Genomic DNA, 12,890 nt, shown 5'->3' with positions numbered 1-12,890 from the left:
GGTTTAGGCTGGGTATCAGGAAAAGGTTCTTCACCCAGAGGGTGGTTGGACACTGGAACAGGCTCCCCAGGGAAGCGACCACAGCACCAAACCTGACAGAGCTCAAGGAGCGTTTGGACAATGTCTGTGGCACATGGTGAGATTGCTGGGTCTCCTGCACAGGGCTGGGAGTTGGATACCATGATCATAGTGGGTTCCTTCTAACTCAGGACATTCTATGATTTTGAACCATCTTAAGACTAAAAATACTTCTTCCCTCCTGTTCATATGCTTTTTTTGGTCATAAATTAATTTTCATCCTGAAGGGTTGGTTTTGGGGGTTTTTTTTGTGTGTTTTCTTTTTTTGTTTATTCTTTTAATCATTCTATATCCATTTACTCATATATCAAGATTTCTTTTAAAGTATCTCTGCTCTTGCCATATGTTGATCCCTGGGAATAACCTTTCTAGCAATCAAATCTCTCTCAGCATTTATTTCACCAGGATTACTGCTAGACTAGCTAATGGAAAACATAATGAGTTTTAGCCCTCACCTCCTTGTAAGACACAACTTACAACACTGACTTTAGTGCAAAAGAGATACTTACAAACAAGGAAGCTTTTTTAAAATTGGCCTGATGCAGATCAGCTAAAAATTCAAGTACTTCACATTACTATTTGTTAAATTAAATAACTATTACCAAAAGGGAAGGAAAATAAAATGCTTGAAAAAAATTAGGGAACTGACTACTAAGCAAAAAAAAAATTCACTGTAAAGCCCTTGATTATAACATGTAGCTCTGAGTCCATCACAAGAGATTGGCAGCTTCTCTGTTATATGCAATTTCAAATGCCACAGAAGATTGAAGTAAGGAACTGGTATGACTCCACTACTTACAGCACTACAATTAAAGGACTGAACATTATTTTTTCAGGCTTCTTTTTCTCTTGTGTAAGTTGTTGACACTTTGTACCAAGCAGATCAAAGTACCGGCAGATTTGGGAACAAATTCACGCAACAAAGATCTGCCAAGATCGTTAAGGAAGATCACACAGATATAACCTGACATATCCCTGAACATTGTAGGTGCACTGACAGAAGTATCACACTCTTTCCTGTTCTGTACTTACTTGTTCCTTTATGACTCCTGCTTTGAGTCTCTGTTGGGGTCACTGGAGCACATCAATCTTTTTCTGATCCGGTAAGCACATTAGTTTATGAGTGTGGTATGTTCAAAACTTCTTAAAAAATGCTGTATTATGATACTCCAGATAACTGGTCTCCAGTACATTTAATATATCCTCATTTGTTATCCTCTGCCCCATAAATCAACTACACTGGATCTGTAGTTTATTCTGCTTTGACTAATTAAAATAATGTCATAATATTAACATGGTACAATTGCACCTTGATTACATGTATCCTGTTACCAAAAAAAAAAAGGTATCATCAGTTAAAGGAACTGTTCATAATAAGAGGCAAGATTACCTCTTCCCTCCTATTTATATCTATCTGTATCACATCTTTGTGTTTCTGTTTTTAAATACTTTATTATTTTAACCATGGACCTGAGTTCATGCAAGCCAAATTCAGCTGAGTACAAAGGTCTACAAAGTTAATGGGTTTGAAATTACTTGCAGCTTGACTGAATCTGGTGCAACATCTTTTAGTAGCAAGAAAATTGCTGGCAATGATTGTTTTTAATCTGAATTCATAGTATGCTCTAAATGGCACCTCTTGGGCAAAGGGGTGAGGACAATGACTTCTTGTGTGATTTCCAAGTATGAATTTTGGATCGTAGCTGATATTGTTCCTTAGACTACAACTGCAATGCAAACCATCAGTTTAGTATTAGCTAATGGGAAACATCATCTTGAAAATAAAAGTTTCATTTGTATCCTTATAAGTTATTCATAAACTACAGATCTGACTATTGCTGAATTATGTTGTTATTCATCAACCTCTGTCCACTGTTTAGCAATACTACTCAGGTAATTAGAACACCAATGGAAAACCAGTGCAACCTTCTTAAATCACAATATAAATTTTGTTAGGAGGAAAAATTTAACTCAGTAAAATGAAAATGAGCCACTTGTATTTCCCTTTTTTTTTTTTTTTTTACCAAGAGCCACTACATCTTAAATGAACATAAATTAACATATCAAAGATCTATGCTTTTTATGGAAAGCTAGTTCTTGAAGGAACTTGTTTAGTTAAGAGGAAATTTATTTCAGTAATGATAGGCAATGTTACTGAAGAGGCTGACAAAACCTCCATAGTACTACATGCCGCTTCCCAATTTTATCTGGATGTTATCCATCCAGAAACTGGATATTTCAGACAAGATTATGCTTGGACCATGGAAACTGGTAACAAATTACACTCTTGGTTAGTAGATCTCCAGGCTTGTCAAATAGGTTTCTGAAAGACTTGTTCTCTTCATCCTTTTTGCAATGATCTTTATTCATCACGTTTAAGAGCAGGTGAAACCAAAGAACTGTATTTTTTATTTTCCAGAAGAGGCAGGAAGCTTTGCAATGATCTTTATTCATCATCACGTTTAAGAGCAGGTGAAACCAAAGAACTGTATTTTTTATTTTCCAGAAGAGGCCGGAAGCAGGTAAAACATTTCAGCAGGTGTTTGGCTGTAAGTTTTTAGCACTGTTCTTAAATAAGCAGAAACTGTGTAACGAATCTTTAGTTGATACACTTTACTGTCGTCCTCTTGTCCAGATTAATCTACTTGAGAAAGTAAAATAAATGCTTTTAAAGAACCGGTCCTTTTGTCTCTCATGCAAACACAAACTTAAGTTAATGGATGGTCTCCTATAACTAAAATCAGCTACAATCATAGAATGGCTTGGATTGGAAGGGAATTTAAAGATCATCTCATTCCAACCCCACTGTCATGGGCAGGGACGCTTCCCCCTAGACCAGCTTGCTCAGAGCTCCACTCAACCTGGACTTGAACAATCCCAGGGACAGGATCCACAACTTCTCTGTGAATCCTATTCTAGTGCTTCCCAAATGACAAGACTGACAGATATCTTAATATCTAAGTACTATGTTATAAATATCTCGTTCTGCAGTAGATCATTAGACTTGTAGTTCAAGCGATTACTCCCATGCATTCATTAATGATCCAGCTGCTAATGCACAAATGCAAAGAGAGAAATCTTCTGTTAATCACAATTTCCTAAATCATAACAGCAGCATAAATGGACAGTGTTCCCTATCTCATGCTATTTCAAAAATAAATGCTGGTGACCTCCTGCCATTTCAAGAGATCTTTCACATACTCCAGAGAAGCCTCTGGAATCAATGGATTCCTGCTAAGAATGAGCCTCTGGTTTGGTGCTTCCATGGAGCCACTCAAATGTAGGACACTAAAAGGCATGACAGTTTTATGAACACAAGGATTTCTAACATTGTTGATGCCTGTATTCTTTGTGTCCTTTCCACATAACTTTTATTTACATGTATTTCTTTTCCAGTACACAAGGATTTTAATATTGTAAGATGTCACCACAAATAGCTGTAACCAGATAAATGACTCTCCCTGTTTTTCTTCTTTCTTTCTATTCAATAAATTAAAAGGTAGGTTCTCTGCTCATCTACAGCAAAACAAATTAGGAAATGTCTTCTCCAATTAATGATATCATCAATCCATAGATAACAAATAATGCAAAAATTCAGGCATGTAATAAAAATAAAAACCTTGGTACCTTCATTTTTGAAGACACCCCATTAAAGATGCTATGGCATAACAAAAGGCATCTGAAGAGAATTTTGGTTTCTTAAGTTAACTCTTTTGTTTCCTGATATCTTTTTAAAATATACAAACACATTCAAACAGTTTTAAGAGGAACTGAGCTACAAAAGCCATAAAAATATTTTGTTAAAGAATGCAGAATTACATCACTGAAGATGGACATCCTCAAGTTCTTGATGTAACAGCAAGTAGTGCTCTGAATGCCCTATTTAATACTAAAAATTATTCTGAGTTTTAAACTAGTAACCAAAAATTGAATATTCTAGTCAAATACCTAAACTAAGGAGCAGTTAAATACACTAATGGGGAAGGCATGACATTACATCAGAATTTGGCAATGATCAATTGCTTAGGTCAAACTAAAAACTGGTGTTAAGACATAAGTTACCAATAGGCCTGGATCTAGTCTATGACACTCCAACAAGAGTCCAGATTTGAATACCTCAGGTTACCAGTAAGTTTTTCTCCAGTCGCTCCTATTCCTGAATTTCAAGAGACATTGAAAATGAGATTCAAATGACCTGCTGAGCTTCAGAACACACATCATCAATTATACTGCCCTTATTTCTTAAGGCAAATGTGTATGCTAAAAAAATAATTAAAACAAGCAAACAAAAACCGAAACACCCCACAAAAAAAAACCAAAAAACAAAAAAAACCCAAGCAAACAAACAAAAAACCAAGCAAACAAGTACAACATCTGGTATGAATTAGTTGAAATAAATGGTTTAAAATCTGAATACCAGCCATTATCCAGATTCTTTACCTGGAGAAGTTCATATCCTACTCTTTCAATAATAGTTTCAACTCTCAGACACAAATTACAGTGAAGTTAAAACATGTGTTTCCCAAAATGTCATATTAACTTGACTCAATTGCACTGGAATCAAATGGCATGTGCTGAATGTAACTGTGGGATTACTGGAGTAAATTGAAAGAAAATCAGTAGGTAAACATGAACCACTTGAGAAAGGTGCCTCAAAGGAAAGGTCAGTGAAAGGGCAAACAAATACTGCATTTGTTCTCAAAATATTTGTTGAAGAAGGTGGCCATGAACGGCAAATAATACAGAAATTCATCTTAACAATCCAGCAGCATTTCCATAGATAAAAATAATGAGTTATCTAAATAAATGTGTTGTGCTGTAAGAGGAAAAGTCCAAATTATGCTATTCAACCTCTAAGACTTTAAAGCTCTGTGGCTATAACTTTATCATTCATATGTTTCATGATTTATAGTTGCTGCAAAGGATAAAAGTATCTCTAATTTCATTTGTATGAGAGTGCATGAAATAAAGCTCTCTACATATTTCTCATCTACATATTTTTAAGTCAATGTTTCAGAACCCCTCATCAGTTCAGGCTTATTTTCAGGCAGGCATTTTGATTCTCATATTTACCTGAAGAGCAGAACATAGCCTAAAACAGAAAAATCAAACACGATTTTGTCAGATTTTTGTTTGTTTTAGAAGGGTGAACACAGGAAGGAGAGATAACATTTGTATTTTAATCTTAATGCAATTGTACAAATCAACTGGTAGAAAATGTCTAGTTGAAGTCTCAGGATCTGCTTCAGATTTCAGTGCACAATCAGAGTAAAATAGTAGTTCCACTTAATCCAGTAAGCAAAATCACTGATTTCAAAAATTCCAAATGTCATGGGTTCACTACAGAAAAGGCAGAAAGAAGCAGGATTCCCAACTGTTGGTGAATAAGACACACATGCTGGCATCTCCCTGGAGGAAAATTCCTTATTAACAAGCCATCCCTTTAAAGCACTTGTAAAGAGAAACTCTTCACAAAATACAAGAAGAAACCTCATACCAAAGCAGTGAAAAGAAGAAAGTTGAAGTACAACATACTCACTCCTATGAATCTCCTGGATGAGCACAAAATAGATTGAATTCTGCAAGCAAAACATTTTCTACTGCAACTTCAATTAAAAAAAAAAAAGTTAACCTAGAGAAATGTGCATTATACAAAGTGGTAAAAAATAGGATTTTACAATTTGGGAAGACGTCAATTTCATCCACTTCAAGTCAGTGTCCCCAGACACTGGCAAAAACCAAGGAAACTTTATTTATCACTACATTTCTTAAAAGGCAGATTTGCAGAGTGCAGTATGCTCTTTTTTGGTTTGTGGTATGGTGGGGAGTATGTGTGTGTGTTTTGTTTCAATTTTTATTAAAGCAAAGCTAATTCAAGCTTGATAAATTGTCTGGACAGCTTCAAAATGTTAAGAAAAAAAATCCTTTTGTTTGAGCATAATAACACTGCCAGTTAAACTCCTCCCTTGTGATGAAATTAGGAGAGGGAATATTTGGCCCTGGTAGATAATTATGACATTCATAAGCTCTTAACGTAAGGGGCTGGGGGAGGGGTTGACTGTCTGCTACTTGTTCTCAAACTGCTCTGATTTTCTGGAACAGAACAAATGCAGCAGTCTCTCTCTCTCTGTCTCTCCAGTCTTAGACACCAGCACTTCTCAAAGAAAAGGCTTCAGTCATTCTTCATAAAATCTACTGCAGCTTTATCCTTCAAAATATAAATCCTGAACCTAAGAGTTTCAGTATTTCCAAAGCAAATTATCCAAATGTAGTTACTGACTTTTTCTTAGCTATCCAAACTATCTGAAAAGTCATACACATTTAAGACTCACATAATAATGCCTTTCTTAAAAACAAACAAAAAACGTAACCCTCACAAGCACCCCAATCTTCATTTGATGATGTAAGTGTTCCTCACCATTGCAATCCCCAAAAAAACCCCCAAAAAAATCCCAAGAGTTTTTGGAATATCCTCTCAAATCATTGATTCAATTGATTCACTTCAAGATGTACAATAAAACCCTCACCTCAATAATGCTCATTAAAATTAAAAATAATGTTTTAATTACTTTTAATGAATATGGGCCCCAAAAACCACTGTAGAAAACGCCTCTTCCCTAGCAACCTAAATGGGTGTATTTTCCATATGCAGATGTTCTCCCATTCCCATTTACTATGCCCTGCTGTGGATTGAGGCTGCACGTTTCTGTTACTTCTACAGACAGTTAAAAAATCATACTCTGCCAATGAAATTCCCTTTAATAAAAAAATAAATAAATAAAATGAAGCTGTTTCTTTAAATTGAAGGAAATAACTTACTATCAATATTAGGTTTACTCAGCTTTCCACCTCTTCTTTCCATCCCCCCCTCATACATATCCTATAATTTTTAAAACTCGGTTTAATAGCATCTGTAATTCCACTCCATTATTTATCTCCTGACATTTGTGATAGTAAGATACCTAAACTATGCAATCCTCCCACGCTGCAGAAATCACACTTCACAAAGTCGCTTTCTACCCTTCCTCCTCTGGAGGAGGCGCATTCCCCATCTCTACGCACATCATTACACCAGGTGGATCAATGCAAAGCCTGCAGGAAGCTTTCCCGTTCTCCTCCTCTGCCATCCCGGTGCCGGCTGTGCCGAAAAGCCCCCGGAGCGTTCCCGAATCGCTGCTCCTCGGGAGACCTCCCCAGCTCACCCCGAGGTGGCAAAAGCAGGGGAGCATTTTCAGCAGAAATGGAGAGCACCTGGTGCTCTCGTTTTACTAATTGTCGCGGAAAGAAACCGCCTGGATGGTGCCAGGTTCAGCCACAGATGCATGGAAGGAGACTTCGCAGCTGCGGTTCTTGGTACCTCAAAGCATCATGCCTGACCCCCGTCCCTTCTTTAAACGCGACAAATCTCGCTGCCCCCGCCCAGGACAGCGTGGGTGTCACATCCAGCCCGGCACAGGACACCGTGGGTGTCTGGCACATCCAGCCCCGCAGAAGACACTGTGGGTGTCACATCCAGCCCTGCCCAGCCCAGGACCCCGTGGGTGGCACATCCAGCCCCGCACAGGATCCCGTGGGGGGCACATCCAGCCCTGCCCAGGACCCCGTGGGGGGCACATCCAGCCCTCCCAGCCCTGCCCAGGACCCCGTGGGGGGCACATCCAGCCCAGGACCCCGTGGGGGGCACATCCAGCCCTCCCAGCCCTGCCCAGGACCCCGTGGGGGGCACATCCAGCCCTCCCAGCCCCGCAGCCCCGGGCGAGGCCGCCCCGTCCCGGGCTCTGCCCGGCGCGGCCGTGGAGCTCGGCCGCCCCCTGGCGGCCGGCGGCGGCAGCGCGGCCCGGGGCCGGCCCCGCCGCTCCCGCGGCCATCCCGCTGGGGCGTTTGGGCTGGGTGGGGTTTATTTCTCCCCTAAAACCTCCCCAGCAAGTGGGGCCGCCGCCCAGCCCCTCAGGTGCAGGGAAGGAAGCCTCGCACAGAGCAGAGGGGCAGCGGGAGCGGGGGCAGGGACAGCCCCGCGCGGCTCAGCGCCCCGGCCGGACGCCGGGAACTTGCCCGAACAGTTTCCAAACACCGGGGGGTTATCCCTCACCCAGCGGCTGCGCCCCTCCCGGCGCCCCTTCCCGCCCAGACTCCTCCAGGAGCACAAATCCTTAAGTAACCACGCAGGGGATTTCCAAAAATAAACAAATAAATAGCTATAAACATATATATATATGTCAGCCCCAGAAAACAAACCAAACCCTGTGGCCGCACCACAGCCCCCGAGTCCGCGTTTCTCGAAGCACTGTACGTATGTATAGTATGTATATAAATAAACACACACACACACACACACACATATATATATATATGTATAAATATATATATATATATAAATACACGGGCAGGCGAATGCTCCGGACCAAGCGCGCCCGAAGGCTCCAGCCCGGCGCGCCCCGATCCCGCACACACCTGTCCCCGCGGTGCTGTTCCGTGGCACGAGGGCTCCGCACCGCACACAGCCCCGCGGCCCCGACAGCGCCCTCCCCTCCGCGCCACCCCCGAGCCGGGGGCTCCGCGTCCCGCAGCGCGCGGGGAAGGGTCTTCCAGAGAGGAGAAACCCCGACAGGGAGACTTCAGGTCGGGCTTCTCACGGGCTCTACCGCCAGCACTTCTCCCTGCTCCTAAGAATGAAGCCCACACTGCCTTCACCGCGGGCAGACGCGGATTTTAAAGACCAGTGCTCGGCAGATTTTGTGTAATCGCTTCATCTCTCTCATACATTTATCGGGTGCAAATAAAAAAAAAAAATAAATACAAAGGCAAAATCCTAGGCAAAGCAGCTAAGTGCACTTAGTACTGTCCAGCTTTTTTTTTCCCTCCTCATAAATGACACCTCTTGAAGACTGAAACGAAAAAAAAAAAAAAAAAAAAAAGGCAGGCGATGAAGCAAGTTTTAGGTCCTTCTTAATTTGATTCCAGGATAATGCATTGCTTTATTTTTTTTCTCCGTTTCTTTTCCATTAATTTGAGCGAGTGGACAGCATAGATAAGAATAATAATTAAAAGGGAAAAAAGGAAAAAAAAAATTAAAAAAAGAAAAGGAAAAAGGCGGCCGCGCTCCTACCTTGCCCGCTACTGAGGAGCAATCCGAGCAGGTAGAGAGGCAGGAGGCTCATGTTCAGGAGCTCTCGCCGGTGGACAGTTCCAAGTCGGAGGATGCTCGGCCAGCCCAGGCAAACCCTGCTGCCGCCGCTGCCCGCGCAGCCCCGCACCCGCGGAGCGCCGCTCGCCGAGTGCCGGCCGCGCCTCCCGCGCCAGGGGGCGGGCGCACGGCGGGGCCGGCCGATCCCTCCGCCGCACACGCACCCCGCCACGGCGGCGAGCGGCAGACCCGCAGATTCCTCCGCCGCTCTGAGAGGTGCCGGCAGGACGGGAGCATCCCGCCCTGCATCCCCTCGTGGATCCCTTCCTTGGCTCCCCGTGCGTCCCTCCCCGCACGCCCGCCTGCCGGCAGCCCCCGGCGGGGTGAGGCGGCTCCCCCGCCTCGCCGCCGCGGCCCCTCCGGAGCCCGCTCCCCCCGCCGCTGACGGAGGGGACACAGCCGAGAACGGAGAGGCGGCGGCTTGGTGGAGAATCCCACCGGGAAGCCCCAGCATCCCGGGAGAGCGCGGGAGCGGCGCTCCGGCTGCCCGCGGGCGGGGAAGCGCCCCGGGGCTGGAGTGGCCCTGGCAGCCCGTTTTCCCCCGGGAGCGGCCGGCGGGGGCTGCGCGGGGCTCGGCGGGTCCCCCGCTCCGCCCGCGGGAAGCGGGACCGCCGCGGGCCCCGCGCACGGGCGCGTCTGTAACTAATCCCGTCGGGCTCCATGTTCATTCAGCTGTCTAGGAATTCACTTGGTTTGACTTCTGTTATTAGTCCAGAGGGGAAACATACCTCTGCTATTCACGGCTGCGTGAAATAAAACCGATAAAAAATAAATTGCTTGCCGTTTGGATGCTTTGGTGCTGTCTGGCTGTGGATCTTGCTTTGTAAGGAAAAAAACCTGTAACCTGCATAAAGGGGTGGTTTTCTTTGTCCACCTTGACTTTGAAGAGGTAATTCTTTTTGAGGGGGTTAATTAAGCTATAGGCTCCAAAGAAGGTTCCATAAATTTGTCACCTTACCACCTGTATGATATATGGAAGGAGATAGAAGTAGATTTATATTAATGTGAAGCAATGATAGTGGATAATAAAGGATTAATCCAAATTAACACATCCCTAATATTTTTTCCCAACCCTTCCCTTGCCCTTTTCAAGAGGATTTGGGGAGGAGGAGGGAGACAAGAAGTCCCTTTGCAGCAAACTAATATGAATGACATGATCAGTATCTCCATCTTGGCTCCTGCTGTACAATAGTCTACAAAATTCTGAAATATAGGAAGAATAAATATTTTTTCTGAGGATAGGGGATAAAGTCCAAATTCTTTCCCCAGAGGGTGGTTTTAGGACACTTGGGAGTGAAACAGAGTGAAGAGAAAATGCTGGTAGAAGGGAATGTGAGGGCTTTTTGCCATTGATTGGTTGATCTACACCACGTAAATCAGAATCATATTGCTCAGCTCCACACCTCACAGTCCTGCTCTTAAGCTAAAGATTTTGCAATATAGTATAAAAGGAACAGATTCATATATATTTAAGTGGAATTGAACTGATATTCCTCATAAAGTTTTGGAAATCCAAAATATGGCAGCCTCAGCAAAGCCTTACAGGTCAGCATGAGATTTATATTTAGGAGGTGCTCTGCTCATGAATGTCATGAGAGATGCTTAATTGCTGGGACTTTTGGCACCAGCCTTTAGTGCAGGTTCAGGAAAGCACAGCAGAGGAAAATTTTGGTGAAATTTTCCCAGGTATAAAGGTTCCGTTAGCCCTAGTACCCAATTACAGAAATAGACATCACTAATAAATTAATATAGAAAGGTGATGAAAACAATTATTAGATTAAAACCTTAAAAATAAAAATAAAAATAAAACTTGCTTGGCAAAAAGCAAGAAACCCTCACTATCACATGGGTAGGATGCCAGTTTTGTCAAATTTATCTTTAATGTTTTGGAGCATTTCCATCCAGCAAAGGTGGAATAGTTAGAGAAAATAAAAGGAGTGTTAATAAATAAAACCCAGTAACTTGTACACGTACCTGAACATCCATTATAGTCTACCCTATAGTTGAGGGTCAGATCTGCACAGGTTCAAGGACTGAAATCCATGTACACATGCTCCACACAACACAATACAGAAGCAAATAGGAGGTTTCTTGCCCACAAGAATGCTGCTGTCCCAAGTTTGCTTATTTTAAATCATCAATATTATGAGAATTGCACCAGTGTCAGGTCTGAGTGACTAGTTCTTGCTCCTTTGAAATCAGGTGAGGATGCTCTTCTTCCAAACAGGAATCCTTGTTCTGAGAGCTCTGCCTGGTTCCTTGTGTGCAGCAGTCACCAGGGCACACCATTGTAGGCTGTCCACAACACATCAGTACAGCATTTGGAGAAATCTGTTGTCAGTCCAGCTTATCAAGGAAAAGTGCTTTTCACTGCTCTGAAACAATGGATTAAAACAACAAAAGATGTGTATAAAGCTCAAAGATAATCACATTCTTGTAATACCACTGTGAGAAACAGAGGCCTCCCTGAAGGAAGAGGCAGCCGCTGGTTTGCCCATCAGTAAGCACGTAGCTCAAAGTACTCTGTCACATATCCCAACTGAAATGTATTTTAGGGTATGTTTAGGTCCCTCCTCCATAGTGGAGAGACAGAGAATGGAGGGGAGGAGGGGACAAAGTACATAAGTGTGCAGGGTTTCATTGTTTCTGCTGCTTGTGGAACAACTCATTAGTTGGAAAATAAAGATCTGTAAATAAAAGTGTCCCACAGTGAACCACAACAGCAAATCATGCTGAGGTCACACAAAAGGGGATTAGAGAAATGCAGAAATAAAGCACACATTTTCTGTCATCCAAATCTATATGACTCTTGGTGCTCATGACCATACATTAAATGAACCAAAAGATGAGAATTTCAAAGTGCTTTAAAACGTTAATTGGTACCAGTAACAGACAGACTGGTATTATTTCCCATGCTTTGGCTTATAGCATTATTCCTTAGAGTGTGCTGTTTACTGGGGGGAAGGCTGACATGGAGTTTAATGGCTGTGCTTAGACTAGGGCACAAGAAAACATGATTTCTGGATAATAACACATGTATAACAAATACGGTGGCAGAAAACAAGCATAAGCTATGTAAGTTTTACAATAGAGAGCAGAAACAAACTACAGTGAGTATTATCCCATGTGAACTGCTAAGAGGAGCAGCATCAAGAAGTATAATGATCATTCTGCTGGGGCAGTTATTTCAAAGGTGAGGAAGTCAACCTTTGATAGGTTCTCAAAGCAATTAAAATGCAACTCCAGTGACTGGAAAGTCTTGCCAGGAAAATCTCAGGGGAATAGAAGGAAAAGTATTACCTAATATTACCAATCACATTTGATTGGTACCTTAGATCTTTTGGGGTATCACACTCAGAATTGAAGTGGATATACCTGTAAGTTCCCTGTCTTTCACACAGTAGCCTCCAGCTTTCACAACTGTGCTATCATGTGCAGCTTTTCTCCCACAAAGATTTACTAGCTGTGAAGTTTGCAAAAAGACAGCAAGAATTAATTTTCCCCCATGTTGCTTACTTGTTTTGCTCAGTGAGATTATTTATACAGGAGTCTATCCTCCCATATGAATAAAAGCAGCAGAATTAGGCTCTGGCAACAGAAACATTTCAAGCTCTCATCACTGCACTTG

The 12,890-nt window shown here is 42.5% G+C and overlaps 1 protein-coding gene across 2 annotated transcripts in view; it reads right to left on the bottom strand.

Moving 5' to 3' along the window:
* NCAM2 (neural cell adhesion molecule 2) overlaps positions 1-9,353 on the bottom strand; it is a 264,883-nt gene extending 255,530 nt beyond the window's left edge. For both annotated transcript variants that reach the window (XM_039713271.1, XM_039713272.1), the window contains exon 1: positions 9,185-9,353. In XM_039713271.1, the coding sequence (XP_039569205.1) occupies positions 9,185-9,236 (52 nt within the window). In that variant the 5' untranslated portion in view covers positions 9,237-9,353. The remainder of the gene's footprint in view (positions 1-9,184) is intronic.
* Between the last annotated feature and the right edge of the window lie 3,537 nt (positions 9,354-12,890).

The sequence above is a fragment of the Passer montanus genome, unplaced genomic scaffold (assembly GCF_014805655.1).
Source record: "Passer montanus isolate IOZ18808 unplaced genomic scaffold, ASM1480565v1 scaffold28, whole genome shotgun sequence".
NCBI classification, from domain to species: Eukaryota; Metazoa; Chordata; class Aves; order Passeriformes; family Passeridae; genus Passer; species Passer montanus.
Note: the sequence above shows the minus strand (reverse complement) of the source record. Positions and strands in the feature narration are given on the sequence as shown.